Source organism: Atractosteus spatula, chromosome 8 (assembly GCF_055471065.1).
Source record: "Atractosteus spatula isolate fAtrSpa1 chromosome 8, fAtrSpa1.hap1, whole genome shotgun sequence".
Classification (NCBI taxonomy): domain Eukaryota; kingdom Metazoa; phylum Chordata; class Actinopteri; order Semionotiformes; family Lepisosteidae; genus Atractosteus; species Atractosteus spatula.
This window is the reverse complement of record NC_142713.1, coordinates 26,290,898-26,308,937: the sequence shown is the minus strand read 5'-3', so window position 1 is coordinate 26,308,937 and position 18,040 is coordinate 26,290,898. Positions and strand designations below refer to the sequence as shown.

Here is an 18,040-nt window from a genome sequence, read left to right as displayed (position 1 = left end):
TGAGTCGGCAGTTAGCAAGTCATATGATGTATGTGCTAATACTTTGTTTGTTACATAGTATAAAAAGACTAACTTTAGAACAATGAGGAGATATGTAGTGGAAGCAGATATTTTAAAGGTTTAAAGTTAAATCTGGAATATTTTCATCGGAGGGATCTAAGGATGAACTGCAATCCCATGTTGGTGCTCATTGTGTTGAGCCTGGTTTCATGCTCAGCAACTTTTTCTAGCAATGAGATTTCCATACATGCACTCCTGAGACGAATTGCTTCGTCTGCTGACTCAGTTGACAAGAAAGCTGATCAAAGAGAAACCACCAAGTTTAAGTTATTTTCTGATGAGGACCCAAAAGTGCGAACAAGATATGGAATGGTTAAAGGACTTAAAACAGACAGAGCACATGTTTTCTATGGAATCCCTTATGCAGCTCCTCCGGTTCGTAGTGGCCGCTGGAAACCACCGGCTGCACTGGTTCCTTGGCATGGAGTTTATGATGCCACCTTTCCAAGAGCCGCCTGCTTCCAAGCTTGTGGGAGTCCGATTGAGAAAGACAGGGAATGTCCAGAAAAGGTAATGCTCGAATAGAAAAGAGTGTGAAAATGGGTATGGGTAATACTTATAAATGTACTACAGGAAGATACAGAATACTGTATGTAATAATTGAATTCCTTAGAGAAAAGGCAGACTGCAGTTCCTTATTAAAGGATATAATATTGTTTAGAAAGCAAAAATAGACAAATATGGCATAGTACCAAATGAATTGGTTATATTTTTCTGTCAAACACATCCATGACTCCATATCTTTGTATTTCACCTTATAGGTCAGCGAAGACTGCCTGTACCTCAATATCTTTGTGCCTTTAGATGTCAACTTCACAGCCCCTGTATCAAAATCCCTCCCAGTGATGGTCTGGATTCACGGGGGGGATTTTATAGCTGGCAGTGCCTCCAAAGCTTTATATGATGGGAGATTTATCGCCAGTTCAACTCACACGGTGGTGGTCAGCATAGCATATCGCTTAGGTAAGACATATTTACTCACTGTATTTACAAATGTTTTAGCACTCTTACCCAGGTGTGGGACCCGCTTATTGAGTCAAAATCTTTGCTAGTGTGAAAGCATTTATCTGGGTTGTAAGCTGGTTGACCCAGGTCAACAGAGAACCACGTCAGGAGCTGGGTTGACCTGGGTCATTTGAGGTGAAACTCTGAAAGATTTAGAGGTACTCATACTGTATATTCATGTGTTATGTGAAGTATGAAGTATGATCTGAAGTATCTACAAATATGGTTCATTCTTACACAACACAGGGACTTTCAAAATGTGTGTGTATGGGGAGATAGCGATTGGTATCAGGAAAAAAGTGGCTACTCTAAATAGGAGTTGGTGAATAATAAAAGCTGTTTTCATTACATTTATATGATAACTTATCATAGGACAGTGTAGTATATTTTGATATATTTAATATCGATTACAATTCATTTACTATTGTGTTGAAATAGTACTTTCAACAATAAATTCTATAGTATTCCTGTCATACTTTTCTTTGCATACTTACATATGTAGGAAAACTGTACATGTATTGTATGGAGGAGCATCATAAGTCTACTACAACAACTAATAATAATAAGAAGTCCTTACACTTACATAGTGCTTTTCTGTACACTCCACTCAAAGCACTTCACAGCTTTCAGTGGAGTGGGGAAGGGGACTTCCCTCCATCACCACCAATGTGGATGGATGATGTGCCAGTATGCGCACACATCAGTTATCAGTGGACAAGAGAACAGATAATGAAGCCAGTTCATTGATAGGAGACTATAATTGGTGAAGGCCAGGGAGAAATTTGGGCAGGACTGGGGGGTAACATCCCCAGTCTTTTCGAGAGACACCCTGGTCTCCCATCCATGTGCTCAGGCAGGCTCACACCTGCTTACTGTAGCTGCAGGGACTTGGCACTTGTGAGTTGCAGGGTGAAATAGCTATAACATATTTTCAAAAGAAGAGAAAAAATGGAACCTTGTACTGTATTCTGTCCAGATTAAAGTTCCTTGTTTTTTCTTTTCAATTAAACCATATTTCAAGCCTGTTAATGGGTTTCTGTAAATGTAAATGTGGACATTGAGATATCCCTAAATTGCAGAAATCATACAGCTACAGTAAGTTAGATTATGCTAGTGGAGAAAATATTGCAGTGTGATCAGAAACGTTCTCTCACCTGCAGGACTTATTAATTTCCCCACTTTTTGTTTGTCGCAAGATTTTCCATTTTTTGTACATTTCTTGAATTAGTTGTATTTTCTTGTTTTTAAAATGTAATGAAGTATCCATTACAAAAATTGGGTTATGTATTAACATTACAATTATAATTTGTGATATACAGTAGGTAATCCCATGAAAATAATAACAATGCAATTTATTGTAAATTATAAACATTTCACAAATCTGTATACTGTTAACTTTTAGATGTTAAGTCTATGGAAGCCTGTTTCTGCCGGGGTTATTTGAAAACATGCTGGGTGACAAAACACCAGACATTTGTATGCCCTTTCAATGCAGGAGCTTTTGGATTCCTTGTCACAGGGAAAGATCCTAAAACATCTTCCCTAGGAAACTATGGTTTTTTGGACCAACAAACTGCACTTCTTTGGGTTCAGCAAAATATTGCTGTGTTTGGAGGAGATCCAAACAAGGTAAGTGTGAAAAGAAAATGGTACAACGTTTCTGATTATATTAGATAATATACAGTATATAACATATATTATATACAATAAATGTATAGATACTGTAAATATATTATACATAATATACTGTATTTTGATTGTATTACATGAATATTAGAACATAAGAAAAGGTCCTGGGAACGAGAGGGTGCCATTCGACCCATCTTTCTTGTTTGGTAGTTTAGTAGCTAAGCAAATTTAAACTCATCCAACTGTTCCTGAAAGGTGCCCACAGTTGTGTTTGGGCCACAACAACCTAGCTAGGAAGTCTGTTCCAGATAACTATTTATAGAAGTGAGTAAATATGCGTTTCCTTTTCTCTGTCCTACATGTGCCAGTTCATTACATTTAATTAATTCAATTGCACTTGCTCAGTTCTTTAAATTTTAATCGTCACATTAAGGGGAATACATTTCCTGTATTTATGAATATTCTGCTTTAAATTGTACATTGTATACAAGTCATGATGGATTTTACACAGGATATCTTTAAGAATGTCTCATACTCTGTACTGTAAATCACATGCAAGCTTTATATTCTCTGAATATCTGCAAAACATGTAAATGATGGTCTGTCACTTTCATGCAATTAATTATTCTCTTCATCTCTTCAAAAATAAAGTAGTGCCATTGCATTCTGAATTTGAAAGCTTTCCTCTGATAAAACATGCATGTTCAATTGTGCTGAGGTTTAATTGAAAATATTAGAGGTTGAAAGGCAAATATCTGCTTGGCGGTCAGGTACAGTACATTAGTCTCAATTATGTCTGAAAAAAGGGTTGGTGAGGTGATAATTGGGCACTTTGTAGTTACAGCATTAAGGCTTTTCAGGTTCACTTAAAAAAATCTATTGTATACAAATGTCAGAAGATCTATGAAGCATTGAGTGCTACGCATAAATATTAATTTTACATACAAGGAAATGTCCTGCAATTGACTGTTCTTAGCACTTCTCAAAGGTGACAAAATATAACAATGCCTGAATATTGATTAAAAACATTTTTGTGCATTTCTATAATGCATCTTATAAAAATGCACAATAATGTGTAATAGTAATATTTATAATATGTATTACTGTATATTAGTATTTTCAGGCTGATTTGATGCTTAGGACGGAAATAAACATGAGTTTCTGGAATGTAAATATATTAACAATGTACATACAGTTAACATTAAAGAATACAAATCCCAGATAGGAAAGGAAGAAGGCCCACAGGTATATGACCCACTGGAAAATGTCCCACTGGTTCAAGATATTTATGTAGTTAAGTCAATGGTTACATCAATAATGGAAGTGCTTAACTGACAATGAACTGTATGTATTAAATAATATTGTGATGTGTTTGAATTCCTAAGGCTTATTTTATTATCTGTATTCCTACACTTGGCTATACAACATAAATAAAGTATCATTAGATTCTGTTTTTTCTTCAAATGTAAGGCACCCACAGATGAAATGTTTTTCCCCTTTAGTCTATTATGTTTTTAGAAAAGGAATACAATTTTGAAAACTGTTTTCTCAATGTAGGTGACAATATTTGGGGAAAGTGCTGGGGCACAGTCCGTGAGTCTCCATTTAATGGTACAAAGCAGCAAACCCTTATTTAAACAAGCTGTCCTTCAGAGTCTGCCCTTCTCCATTCCACTGAAGACAAAGTAAGAAAGCCACATTTAATTGTATAGGGCTAATAAAGTGATGTTATTTCTGTGATGTTTTTTTTTCTGCAAATGATTTTCAGTTGTTTTGCATGAACACTGTCCCAGAAATAACTTTGGGCAACTGCCTTCCTTTAGTTTCATACAGTATTACAGTTCCATGTGTGCAAAAGAAAAAACTATTTCATGCTTTGCAAAAAATGGCCAACGTAGGAGCCCCCTCTTTCAATTATGCTTCTGAATAACCACAAGTATAAAAAAAATCTTGTATGCTTCTTAGTCTTTTTTTGTGTGAAAAATGTAGAGTATATTGAGTCATTTATTTTTAGTATTTTGTTATTATTGTTAACATTGTTATAGTACAATCTCAAGCATAGCAGTGCAACTCAAGTCCTGGAGTGCCAATGTGACTTCAAGCTTTCATTCCAACTCAGCAAATAATGACCTATATTAGTAAATTAATTGTCCCTATTGCACCAATTTACAAGCTTCTGTTAGTTTTTAAGGTGCTGCTGCTAAGAAAATGATACATCAGTGCTCGAGGACTGGAATTGGACCACAACTCCAGAAAGAGCCATTGAATTTTTATGATATAAAATGTCGTAAACATATTCACCACCTTTCAGTGATGTCCCATTTTGTTGAATTACAAATGATGAATCACACATTGAATCACAAAACTCAAATGCATTTATGAGTGAAAGAATCTAAATAGCAGCAAAAACTGCAATGAAAAATATAAAAATAAAATGTGTTGATTGCATAAGTTTTCAGATCTGGCCATTACATTACCTTCATCTGAATTTTCTCTGAAGTAATGTGATGAGAAAGAAGTTTTGGAACTATATTTTTGGACAGATGTGAACAAAAATTACTTTAAGGTGCTTTAGAAAGAAAGGAATCGCTCCAAAAAACAACATTTCATCAATAAAGCATGGCCTGGCCTGATCTGTACTGATGAGGTAACTAAAATGGCAGAAGCTCAGTTATTTCTGGGGTTTACAGAAACAGTTTGTCTGCTTGTGAGGACGTAAATACTTCTGTTGGTGGCACTTCACCATACAACATGACAATGATCAAAAACCAGTGCATCCAAGGAGAAATAAGTGGAAAAGCTTAGATTGGTCAAGTCAAACTCCATATTTAAATATACTGTAATCATATATGTGCTTGCATTTTATGTGCTCAAGAAGAAATTAAGTCAGGACACCCCAAAAATAGACAGGATCATAGTGTCTGCAGCAAAATAACTCAAAATGATTATAAATTATGTAAAAATGATGCAGTGAAGCAATAATCAATGCAGAGGTGAACAGATCTCAGCTTAGAGATGCTCTCTAATATCTATGTCTTGCATTATATGTTACATGAAGATAAGACTTAAACATTTAAATTGTTTTCAGCTGTGAATAACCATTTGCCCTTTTCAGATATTTAACAGCAAGTGAATTTAAATCCATGTTGTAACTCATTCTATTTAAAAACTTGTTTTTGGAAGAGGTGTTAGCCAGTAGAGACCAGGTAAAATGTTTCTGAAGGAGAGCCCAGGGCCATAGACTGAACCCAGCAGGCCGAGGGGAGCAAGAGAAAGCAGTGACTCTAGCGTATTTTCAACAGTGACTTTCTATACTACCAATGATCCATCAAAATAATTGTCACCTGGAAAAAGGAACTGCATGGTTCCATTATTAGTGCTTGCAGGTATTTATTTTAATTGACAAAATACAATTAAGCTTAATTAAGTTAAGTAAACAGTATTAAGAGTTAACCTGTCAAGCCTATTTTTCTTTATTCCTTTTCCAGACATGATGCAGTAAAGCTAGGGAAAGATTTTGCTGAAATCGCAAATTGCTCAGTCAATGACATGGATTGCCTGCTGTCTCTTACCCCTGAAGCTGTCCTTGCTGCACAGATAAAAGCAGGTAATGATATTAAAAAATATTCCAATTCCTTTACCTCTCTTGTTAAATAATGCTATAGTTCAGCTAGGTTTAAATACGGCAGCCAAGGTTGCGTTCTGGTTAGCATTGCTGCCTTGTAGTTCTAGGGCCCTGGGTTCAATTCCTTGGGTGCTATTTGTGTGGAGTTTGTATGTTCTCACCCTGTTCATGTGGGTTTCCTCCAGGTGCTCCAATGTCTTCTCACAGTCCAAAAACCTCCTGGTAGGTTAATTGTCTTCTGGAAAAGCTGTCCCTGGTGTTAGTGTGTGCATGTTGCTTCTGTGTGTGCCCTGCAATGGACTGGCCTCCTGTCCATGGTGTATCCTGCCTTGTGCCCGTTGCTTGGCAGGAGAGGCTGTGGCTCCTCTGTGACCCTGAACTGGATGAAGTGGTTGGGAAAGTTCAGATATTGTATATTGTTTTTGGAAGCCTTTTAAAAGGTTTAACATTTTTTTAAAGGTATTTTAAACCCTTTTAAATGATTCCCTGGTAGGACTTTAATTGATCACTAATTGAATGCTGGGCTTAAAAGGTGCCTGAGAAGTAACATTAAAAATGGTTATCTATAGTGTTTACAGTATATACAGTAATAACACTGCAGTTACTGTATAAATGCCAGATTTAAAACCATTATTAAATGTGTAAATACTTTGGAAAATCTGTACAGTGTTGAAAAGATAACATCTGTAGAACATCAGAAACAAGTATGAACTTTTTAGCTCAACACATGTGAGAAAATATTTTCAAAAATTTCATTTTAAAACCTAACTAGGCAGGAATGAGCTGTTCAAAATGTTATTTCTCTCCTGTGCAGCCACCCTACCCTACATCCTTGATGTTACCCTTTCATGTCTTTTGCTCCTTGAGCAGTAGTACAAATTGAATTACCATTCTTTTCTAACTTTCTAATCTAATCTGTTTCTCCCTTTTGCCTTATTTTGCAAAATTGGTGCAAAAATGTCTGTTCCTTTTGTAGTGTTTCATAGCCGTTCAGGGACGCCAAATATGTAATCATAGTGGCTCTCTGAAGGCACCAGTTCTGTAGGGTTTGGGCATTTACTGAGACAATTTTCAATTGTAGCAGTAAATCACAAAGTTGATTCTTTTGATGGCTTTAGAATCCAACCATGCGATATAACTCAAACAACGCACACACACAGGTACTAATACACGAGGATACATTTATTAATACATAGAGTATGCCTTAAACCTAACAGATCTTATCGAGAGGGTTATCAGAATACAAAAGATATATATTCAATCAGTTACGAAGTGTTACACATATCAAGAGGACATACGTTCAGTATATCATTCATTAAGACCGTTTCGTAAAGTGAACTTGGTTACAACTTCTACATTAGATACTCAAAACAAGTACATAACTCTTAGGAATTAAATTGATATCAACTGGTTGGGATAACAATTGAATTCTCGAGCTGTAATGCATTGAAGTTGAATACTCATCCAATTTCTGGGGATTCAGATCTCCTGCAGGCACAAACAATCAGCTGCAGGCTTGTTGCTGTCCAATCCGCGCTCTCTGGCTCCGTGCCAGGCTGTGCTGTGCGGCTTGCGACGGTGCGCTGCTGATGCTCACTGACCGGCTAGTTAGTGTTGGCTTTAACTAGCAAAGTTTGTGCACAGGAGAAAAGATGACTGTGGATCCCAGCAAGTCAGGAAGAGGACCGGTTCGTTCCTGATGAAGAGCTAGTTCTGAATAGTGATTCAGCTGTCCACAGTTCTGACCTGTCCACGAGGCCTGCTGCTGGTTACTCTCTGGCAACCTCCACTCTAGACTCTTAGAACAAAGGAAAGTTCTGGCACTCGGACACACTGGCCGTTCCGTGGTTGTCCGGGCTGAGTCTCGGGATGGTCAGGAGGCGCGCTGCGAGAATGTCCTGCCCTTGGGAGCCTTCTGCTCCTGGGCCGTCCTGCCCTGGAATTCTCCTTTGAATTCCCTTTAGAACAGTCCACAGAATCCTCTCCAGAATCTTACTGAATCTCCCGAATCTGAATCTTGTTGAATCTTAATCTTGTTGAATCTCTGAATCTTGTTGAATCTGAATCTCCAGGCCTGTGTTGCCTGTTTTTACCTGGAGGAACTTCAGCTTGTTGATTGGCTGAAAGTTCCATGGGCATCAGAGTCCCACGTGGGTTACTCAGCCCTACCAGTCCCTGATTGGTTGATCAAGGTGAGATATGAGTCACTTAGTCCTGACACTTAGTAATGCAGTCCAGATGTCCATCCGGCACTCCCTAGACTGATAGGCGCCAGTGGATGACCATTGATCATGATAGCCAGACTTAGCTAAGTGCATCCCCCTTTGGGAGCTGTCCTAGGAAACCTTAAATCATCTTGCATGAATAGTTTCTCTGTGGCTGCACCACAGAGATGAACAGAGAAATGGGGCCTCATTTGGGAAGCTCAGAAACACTTAATTCTGCCTTATTATTAAGCCTCGCCGCTACACTTTCTTTCACTTTTGTAATCAGTTCTATGACCTGTGCACATTTAATAATAGAAATATACATTCAAATGGAATGAGTCCAATTACAGACTTGGTTCTTTCAAGTTATGACAAAAAATCACTAAGTTATGCATTCAAAAACCAATTTACATACTTGGTGTCGTACAGAAATACATTCATTACTGACAGTTCTGTTGCTACGTAAGCAGCGCTTCTGTTAATTAACAACATTGGTAATGGAAAATGTTGCTATGAACAATGACTTTGAAAAGCAAAATATCTGAAAACATCAGAGCAATGCGCTTCTCTGGCTTAAGAAGTCAAAGAACCAGTGAAAAAATAATGTGTTCAAATGAATTAATTGGGTTTTCTGACAAATAAAGTTTTCTATTGTCTAAAGTTTTAAAGAACATTTCTAAGGGATGACAGCGAAAAGGGACAAACCTCTGCTACTCTGACTTGTTTTCTTCTGTGATGCCATTTCATATAAAGTGATGAATACCACAGCAAACCACTCTTTATTGCTTGTATTCCTCTTTATGCATCACTCCTCCAGCCAATCTCCACCTTTGCTGGTACTCCCTGGTTAACTCCTTAACTCCTCCCTCCACATGGGGATCCTATCCTCCTTATCCTGCAGCCAGGTGGTTGGCCCTCACCCAAAGGGTTTAAGCCATGTCTTCTTATACCTTACTCCACAATAAATAAATACGTTTTTTTCTTTTCTTTCAGGTTCTAAAATTGTAAATCCATTTCGGTTCCTAGAGATGTTTGAGACCTGGGGACCATTCATTGATGGAGAGTTAATCAAAGAGCAAGCAGTGACTGCTTTTCTTAAGGGCCATTGGCAGAAAGAAAAGCCCATTCTTCTAGGTACTGTATGTTTCAAGGCAGATTTGTATTCTGATTTGATGCTGGAATAATTCCATTATATTTTATATAAATTTTGATTGTACTGCTGCTATTTTGAAAAAATCTTTAATTTTCTCCAAGTAGTTGTGATGTTGCCTTACAATGGCCAAAGCACAGATCTAACCATTTCTGCTGTCTAATTGTTTCTGCTGTTATTCAGGCACAACGTCCGAAGAAGGAGTTATATTCGTGTACAGTGTCTTCACCAAACCCGTTTCACTGCTTGAATGTACAGTTTACACCGCTGCCATTTTCAAACAACACGCTCTGAGAATTCTGCACAAATACATGCCTTTCTATCCTGATGCAGACCATCGGAAACTGATGTCACAGGTGAGTACATTTATTCTGACACACATCTACATCTTTTGAGCTGAGTCTTTTTTTAAAACTGCAAGTAAATCACTGCAGTTTTTTAATCACTGCACGGTTCTCCTTCACAAAAAAAAAAAGATCTCTTTGGAGGGCTTGACAACTATGTTTAATACCTGTGTGATAGAGTCAAGTCCAGTACAGATGTAAAAACAGAGGATGAAGGCAACCATAGTTCTGTATTTGTAGGGCTTTAATGAACAATTGCAAAATACAACAATAACAGAAATCAATGTCCCCTTCCATGAAATCTTTTTTACACTAGTCTCTCACCCACCCTGTTATCCTGTTGTCCCCCAAGCAGCTGCTTATTTGACTGGAAGTCAGTCCCAGGATAGGCTAATTGGCAAAACCACCTCAGACTGGTCAGTGAACTTTCTTGGGAGCTCCATACTGCAGTCCAGCTGGTCCTAATTTGGGACATGATGGCTTCTAGCCTTGTTACAGCTTGCCAGGCACACAGACTTAGCCAATTGAGGGTGAATTGCCAATGATATACAGCCTGTTGACTACTTGAACTGCCAAATGTTATTAATGAAAGCATGTCTTTATTTTATTTATTTGTCTTTATTTGTTTCTTCTTTCAGTCCCCTCAAAAATAACCCTACTTCAGAGAAACTGTTTCCAACAACTTCAGCGTACAGAACGTTACACAACCTCTTTTCAACATGCTTGCCTTTATTTAAAGATTGCACAGCTCTTACTAGTTCATCAATTTATAATTACAGGTGGGAATGACACTGTATCAGACACTCCTAATGAGCTTTATTTTCCCTTCTGCAGAGGTTCAATTGTTTACTTTACACCTGAATGAAGATGTTTCAGAAATTGGTGCAGGGTTGATACCAATGACAACTCCCATTTGTCCTTTAGAGAGCTACAAGCACATTTAGAACACAGAAAACTGGAAGCAATTAGCCTGTGATTAAGAACTGGGAAGGAACAAAAGCCATGAGATAAACCTTTTACATTATTTGTGTATTTAGGAGCTTCTTGAGAGACTTGAAACAGTAAAAGCACTTTTTCAGAATGTAGGCTATGCCCTATAATACAGACAATGTCACTTTGAATCCAGGTTAAGTCCTTTGCCAACTGAGACTGGTATTGCCCAGGTGTCACTAAATACAGTTATGCTCAATCTCTCCATGTTATTCTCTTCTTGCACTGCACTATGCCTTCTGTGGCTTGCCACTCACCCAAGAGCTTTTGATTGCAGTCATGCCTGTCATCCCTCCCATGCTGATGTTCTGGTCATCATAGTAAACTACACTGAGAACTGGCCATGCTAAATGGAGAAGAATGGAAGAAATGTGTTCATTTATTTTTCAAATATGTTTTTAACTTTATTGTTAGCATTTATTATATATGAAATGAATAGTGGAGTCTAATCACTTTAGACTTGTCTACTGTGCTGTAGTCTATTTACTAACTTATTTTCCCATATGTGATATTTGCTTTGCAGACAGGTGAAAAACATAACACAATACCCAATACATTTAACACAACATAAACCTATTAAAAAAAAGAAACATACCTGAAGAAAAAATAAATACAGAAATAAAGTAAAATATGCAACTAATTGTTCAGATTAAGCAGGGTAAAAGCCGTGGGAATGCAGAGGATAACTTAGTTCTACTGCTCGAAGTAGTAGGTAGTCTAAATTGATGCTCAGATTGATGCTTCACTGTGCAAGGGGTGATCATGACAGTCAGTGATTATACTGGCCTTCCACATTATTTGTTTGGCATAGGTATGTGACAGCTGTAGCTGTCGTTCACCAATAATTGTGCTAGCTACCTTCACCATTGCTGCTCAGTCTATTTTATTGTGTGTATTTCAGTTACCAAACCAGGCTACCAGGCAATGAATGTTAGGACAGATTCAATAAATGTAATATAAAATAGTCATCCTTGTACTACACACATTAAAAGAGCAGAGTTTTCTGAGGAAGAACAATCGCTGTTGTTTGTTCTTACACATGGTTTCTGTGTTTTCCTCAAAGGTTAGTTTGTTATCAACAGCCGTGCCAAGATATTTGTAAATGTTGACAATTTCAGTTTCTTGCTTCTCAGTGACTGTTGGTTTTGCAGATGGTGATTGCTTCCTACAATAAATTATCATGTCTTTGGTTTTCTGACACATTAAGTTGAAGGAAGGAGTTGTTGCACCACTCAACCAAGTAAACCACCACAGGCCCATAATTAGTGTCTACGTCTTGGAGGAAAACAACAATGAGAGTCATTAGCAAACTTACTGATGTGTCTGTCCTCAAAAGGGCTTCCACAGCTGTCTGTATACAGAATGTACAGGATGGGGGGACAGCACACTGCCCCAAGAAAACCCAGTCAAAGAGCAAAGCTGCTATAAGACCATTTACCCCCACTCTTTGTGATCTGTTGATCAAAAAGTCTAAGATTCAACCCACAATAGATTATAAAAAGTATTCTCTTGGTTAACAAGCATGGTTGAATGGTATTAAAGACTGATTAGAAATCTATAAATCAAAGGCATTAGATGTGTCTTGGGACCTTCTAGGTGTGAATATAAGGGATTCAATAATGTGAGGACTGGATTTTCAACTCCTCTTTCAGCCCTATAGGCAAATTGCATGGGATGTAGTAGGTGCTCTAACAATTACGCTATAGTACTACCACAGGTGCCACCATGTACAGCAAGATGTGAAAGAATGCCCAAAGGTACTTCATGATCACCTTGTTGCATTTTTTAAATGTTATTTCTGTATCAACCTGCAGATGGCGCCTTCATTCCTGTTAATGTGCAGACAATCCAGAAGTTCTCTTTTAGGCTTCATTAATTACTCTCCTCTGAATGGCCAGCTGGAGCGGTAGGTAGGTTAATAAGCCCCAGCCCCCACTCCATTGCTCCTTTTGTTGCAGAACTCCTCAACACGGCTGCCTTGTGTGGAAGCACACCTGCAGTGAGACGTTGAGCTGAAGCAGCTGCACGGTTCCCCCACAGCCTCTGTCTGCTGGTGCATCTGGTGCAGGCACGGTCACATTATGCCGTGGCACGATTGAGCTCTAGTGCTTTACAAATACCTTTAAATGAAACCATGACTAACTCAGTAAACACAAAGGAATTCTGATGAGGAAAAATATATTTTGTGCTTTGGTCGACTGAAAATAGCAGAATGTCAAGCATGCTGCACACAAGTGTCGACAATCTGGCCAGTCTAACTCATTCAATTGTTCATAGTTAATTGATCTGAGGAGCTCATCCAGCCATTACTTGAAAGATGCCACAGTACCAGCATTGTCAACATGACTTGGTAGCTTGTTCCAGCTTCCCATAATCCTTTGTAAAATATTATACCATCTGTTTCATGACAGCTGATAAGCCGAAGATGTTAAATGCTATTGGAAATAGGAAAGGCCTAAAACTAAGATATCAAAAAGAGAATCCAATCTCTGTAGTATGATGAATAACTGAGTTTAAAATGTACACCATCTGAGCTGTGCTATCAGAGCTCCTAGATAACTTCAGAAATACTAAAATACCACAGTGAAAGGTTCTTATAATTTTTAACTTGCAACACTTGCAGACAGAAGAATTAAGAGGATGTGCCAGATACCTAAGGAATAAGCCAAGAAAGGATTCCGCTCTAACAGTATTATTCAGAAGTGAATGTGTATCTCTACTGGCTAAAGACAAAACCTGAAGAAGACTAGTGACTTAGATCACATCCAAAAAACTGCCTCCCTTTGTGCTCTCTCTTTTATGCTTGCAAGCAGCTTATTACCATGAAAGAAGAATCCTAATGCAGGTGTCTTAGCTGTAATTCTCATATGTGGGAGGACAAGCAAAATATTTTTTTCTGACTGCTTGGTTTCCAGGTAACTGCCTGAAAGTGCTTGTTCATATAAATACAAAACTGAAACCTTTAGAAGTCCTTCACTGGTTTATTTCTTACCACAGAAAGAAACCACATGGAACTCTGACACATATTAAAGACTTATAATAATATGTACCTAAGCACAAATATATTGCATGTTTTTAATAATAAAGCTTTTGCAGTATTGTAAATGTTTACATAATTATATTTAGTATAAAAAAATTAGAAGAATGAATTGAAAGAATCTACAAAATGTAAAGTCATTTTTTTGTATATTTCACCCATCTTTTCTTAACTAATAATGTTTCCATCACTAAACCTTTTCAAGGCAACTGCATTATTGCAGTTAGCAACCTCAAGTGTTAAAAAATGGTTGCACTTGTGGATAGGACTACTTTTGACCCAAATGACATCTTCAACATGGACTTTGAAAGATCATTTTTGGGCCCAAGTCAAGTTTAGGACGATTTTTTGCTTCTATCTGAATTAGGTTTTTTTCAGAAACTCTGGGGCCTAGGTAGCGCGGTGCACCATGTGGCAATTGTATCTCATAACTCACTGGGTCAGATCAAAAGTTGTAACAAAGCATTATTGAATCTCGTTCACTTGCAGCAGCTTTTATTAATGGTCTTGATTGTTTCCCACTCATAATTTTTGGTTTAGGGATCATTTCATAATATTATGCCCAGAGAGGTTAAGATATGTATAATGGAAATGCTCAGTTGACACCCCAGGTAGGGTTAGGGTTAGCATTCACACACTACTTAGACAATCTGTAAGCTCAGTGCTGGATTATGAGACCCCCAAGTCAAGTTTAGGACGAGTGATTTTTTTGCTCCTGTCTGAATTTTTTTTTTCAGAAACTCTGGGGCCTGGATAGCGCAGTGCACCGTGCAGTAATCGTATCCCAAAACTGAGTCTGTCGGATCAAGACTTGTACCCAAGAATTATTGAATCTTGTTCACTTGCAGCAACTTTTATTAGTGGTCTTGATTGTTTCCCACTCATACTTTTTGGTTTAGGGAACATGTCAAAAACCAATGCCCACAGAGGTTCAGATATATTGTAGAACATGAACACTTTGAAGAGCTGTTATAGAGGACAGCATAGAGGCGAATGGTTTTTGATACTGTCATTCCTGACTGATTCACAATGTGATTGAGAAACAGAAATTAGAATGTTCACAAGAAAAAATAGTTAGTTGTACAGTATGCTTTTTAACCAAGTCCTTTAAATCTTGGATGGTGATCCTCAACTTTGGTCCTGGAGGGACACGGTGTTTGCAAGGTTTCATTTAGGCTGAGCTCTACGTCTCCATTGATAATTTATTGCTTAATCTTTCTTGCTTACTTTAGATTAACTTCTTGATTTGGTTAGTCCTGAGTGTCATAAATACCTTACCTTGAGAGTACCGTTTCCTATAAATGTAGTACTTTAAGTAATCTTTTCTCAACTAGCTTGAGTAATGATCTCACTGCTCGGTGGGTGAAGCAGTGGATCTCCAAGTTCTGTAAGATGAACCCATATGCTGGACAAAAGGCAGATGAGACTCACTGTGCACAGGCGTGGGTGCTAAGCCCACAGGCAGAGTGGTAGTGTAGCAGTCAGGGAATGTTGTTCACAGTTAGTGATCAGGCAGGCATGGGGTCAAAGCAGGTGAAAATTAAACAAAATTCAGCCCAAGACACAAAGAGGAATATAAGAGACAGGGTCAGAGTGAAGTGAGGGTGATTAACAATGTCTAACTAGGTAAGAAGTGTTTATCACTAAAATCACAAACAGTATGGATGTTATTTATTATTGTTTCTTTTGTCAGTTTTTGGTGAAACAAGTAAAAGTAGGGGTGACATTTCTGGGGTCCAGAACCAATCGTCATTTTTCACTACATGAATGGGTTTCTGGAAGTGAATTACATTCCTAAATAGATGTACTGTATGGGTGTACTCTTTTATGATCACTGTTGAATATTCTGTTATGTTATTGGCTGTGGAAATTAAAAATAACTCTTTAATAGTTGATCAGCATCATCTTTTTGCTCCAGTGATACAATGTGATTTTGGCTTTTCTCCACAGACAGTTACCGACTATGTGTTTCTGTGTCCTTCACGCAAGGCCGCTCGTACAGGAATGAAGGAGGGCAGCACAGTGTGGATGTACGTCTTTGACCATGTGATCTCTGACCACAGAGTATGGGATGGCCTTAAGTTCTGCTACCATCATGCCTGCCATGGTGCTGAGCTGCCTTTCATGTTTAACTCTGTAAGCCTCAGGAACTTCACCTTCACAGCACAGGAGCAAGTGCTAGCCAATCAGATGGTCTGTTACTGGGGCACATTTGCTCACACTGGTGATCCCAATGCACAAGTGGAACAGACCCAGTTTTGTAAAAAACAGATGCTACCTGCTTGGCCAATGTACACAAACAAAAGTGGTTGGCTAAATATGAACTTTACGCTGGGGTCACATTCCCAGCATGGTCCAAGAGATGAGTTCTGTGATTTTTGGGATAAGCTTGGTATTTACTAAGAAAAATATATCAAATACAAGCCAAACTTAAAATTTGTAGCTTCAGTCACTATAAAATGTAGTCTTCCTTACATTTCTTTTATGTAATCTAACACCCTACTGTATATTGTTATGCAGAATTCTAATGAAATAATAAAATAAACATTCAGTTCCTTCAGACAGAATACTTGAAAACAGTAAAAAGAAGTTCTGACTTGCAATTGTCACAGTAAAATTAAATATTGTATCTGCTGTATTATGTATCAATAAGTTTAGACAGTATTAATGTCTAATTTGGCTTTTTTTGCTTATAACAAATCAAATCAAAGCTTAAGGAAAACATGGATAATTCTTATAAGTTTGAATACCTGCAGTGTATCGGTGTAATATGTACCGATCTGGAATTATACATTCTTCTTACAAAAGAAGTAAATTTTACAATATTAAGTTCCCAGGCAAGGAATTGCTGCAGTACCGTATCTTTACAGAAAACCATGACATTCTTAGTAAATGCAAGAAAGCATCATGACAGCCCTTGGCTACATGGTTGTTAGCATTGGAAGCACACACAGCACCCAACAGAGCTGATACATGATACTTAATTTAACTGGTCAGTTACATGTTCTACCTGAATTTTAAAAGATGACAAGGAGAAAAAGCTCTGTTGTGCTATATAGATGATCATTTCCTCCACATTTACTCAGACCTCGTAAGGATCTGTAATCATGTGTATTTAGATATAGGGGAAACAGGGTATTTTGATTTATTGTAGAGCATATACAGTATTTGTAAACAAGTATTCTAAAACAATACAATGTTGGGGTGCTTGTATTTTCTTGTATTTTTTCCCAGGATAGGTTATGGGTTACTATGAGCCTAACCGAGAATTAGTGGCTTCTGTGAATGATTGTATTCTTCATCTTTCTTATTGTTTCGTAAAGCTGTATTGCAGCCTTATTATTTTAATTTTAGTTTGGTGTAACAAGCAGCTTTATTAATTAATAACTTGAGTAACCAAAAACGTGAGTGATTTGTAGCTAGCTTATACTGCTGCATGTAGAGTGCGTTTCTCAATAGACAAATTATAGTCTATTATATTTACAATATTACCTGTATCAATGTATTAGACCTTAATTAATGTGTTACCACCGGTGTGTTTTTACTAATGATCTTTTACCTTTGTTTTTTTTTTTCATTTGTGGTGAGGTTACAATACAATTTATACAATTTACACTAACAAAATGGATATCACACTCACGTCACATTTTTTACTATTGTAGCACAGACAGTTGCTGTAAGATACTGTATAAGCTTCTGTATCAAAAATAACTTCTGGAATTTGATTTTTCATTTTATATATTTATTTCTTCAACATTAAACATCTGACTGAATTGTTGTGAAAAATAAATGTGCTGTGTGATTTTTTTTTTATCAATACAAGTACAAAGCATTTTTACTGTGAGCTGTTTGTAGTATTTAAACATGCAGCAGTGTTGAACAAAGGTATTTAAAGAACTTTTACCTAATGTGTATGAATTATGAAATCTGTTATCTATGAGTTAGGGTTTCTGGAAAAATATAGGCTTGTTCTTTTTGTTGTTAAATGGTACT

The 18,040-nt window shown here is 37.4% G+C and overlaps 1 protein-coding gene across 1 annotated transcript; it reads left to right on the top strand.

The window, feature by feature from the left end:
• LOC148829329 (cAMP-regulated D2 protein) lies at positions 1 to 17,837 on the top strand. Its single transcript, XM_088923467.1, has 8 exons — positions 1 to 570; positions 822 to 1,023; positions 2,561 to 2,694; positions 4,252 to 4,379; positions 6,183 to 6,301; positions 9,520 to 9,660; positions 9,860 to 10,032; positions 15,998 to 17,837. The coding sequence occupies exons 1-8, from the start codon at positions 163 to 165 to the stop codon at positions 16,448 to 16,450; spliced, it is 1,758 nt and encodes a 585-aa protein (XP_088779593.1). The 5' UTR covers positions 1 to 162; the 3' UTR covers positions 16,451 to 17,837.
• Positions 17,838 to 18,040: the final 203 nt, after the last annotated feature.

Bases quoted from the DNA above. Each gene is read 5' to 3' on its own strand.
- LOC148829329 (XM_088923467.1), top strand. From the start codon at position 163: ATGAACTGCAATCCCATGTTGGTGCTCATTGTGTTGAGCCTGGTTTCA. The intron at 571-821 runs GTAATGCTCGAA...TTCACCTTATAG, and splicing joins ACAGGGAATGTCCAGAAAAG to GTCAGCGAAGACTGCCTGTA. The intron at 9,661-9,859 runs GTACTGTATGTT...GCTGTTATTCAG, and splicing joins AGAAAAGCCCATTCTTCTAG to GCACAACGTCCGAAGAAGGA.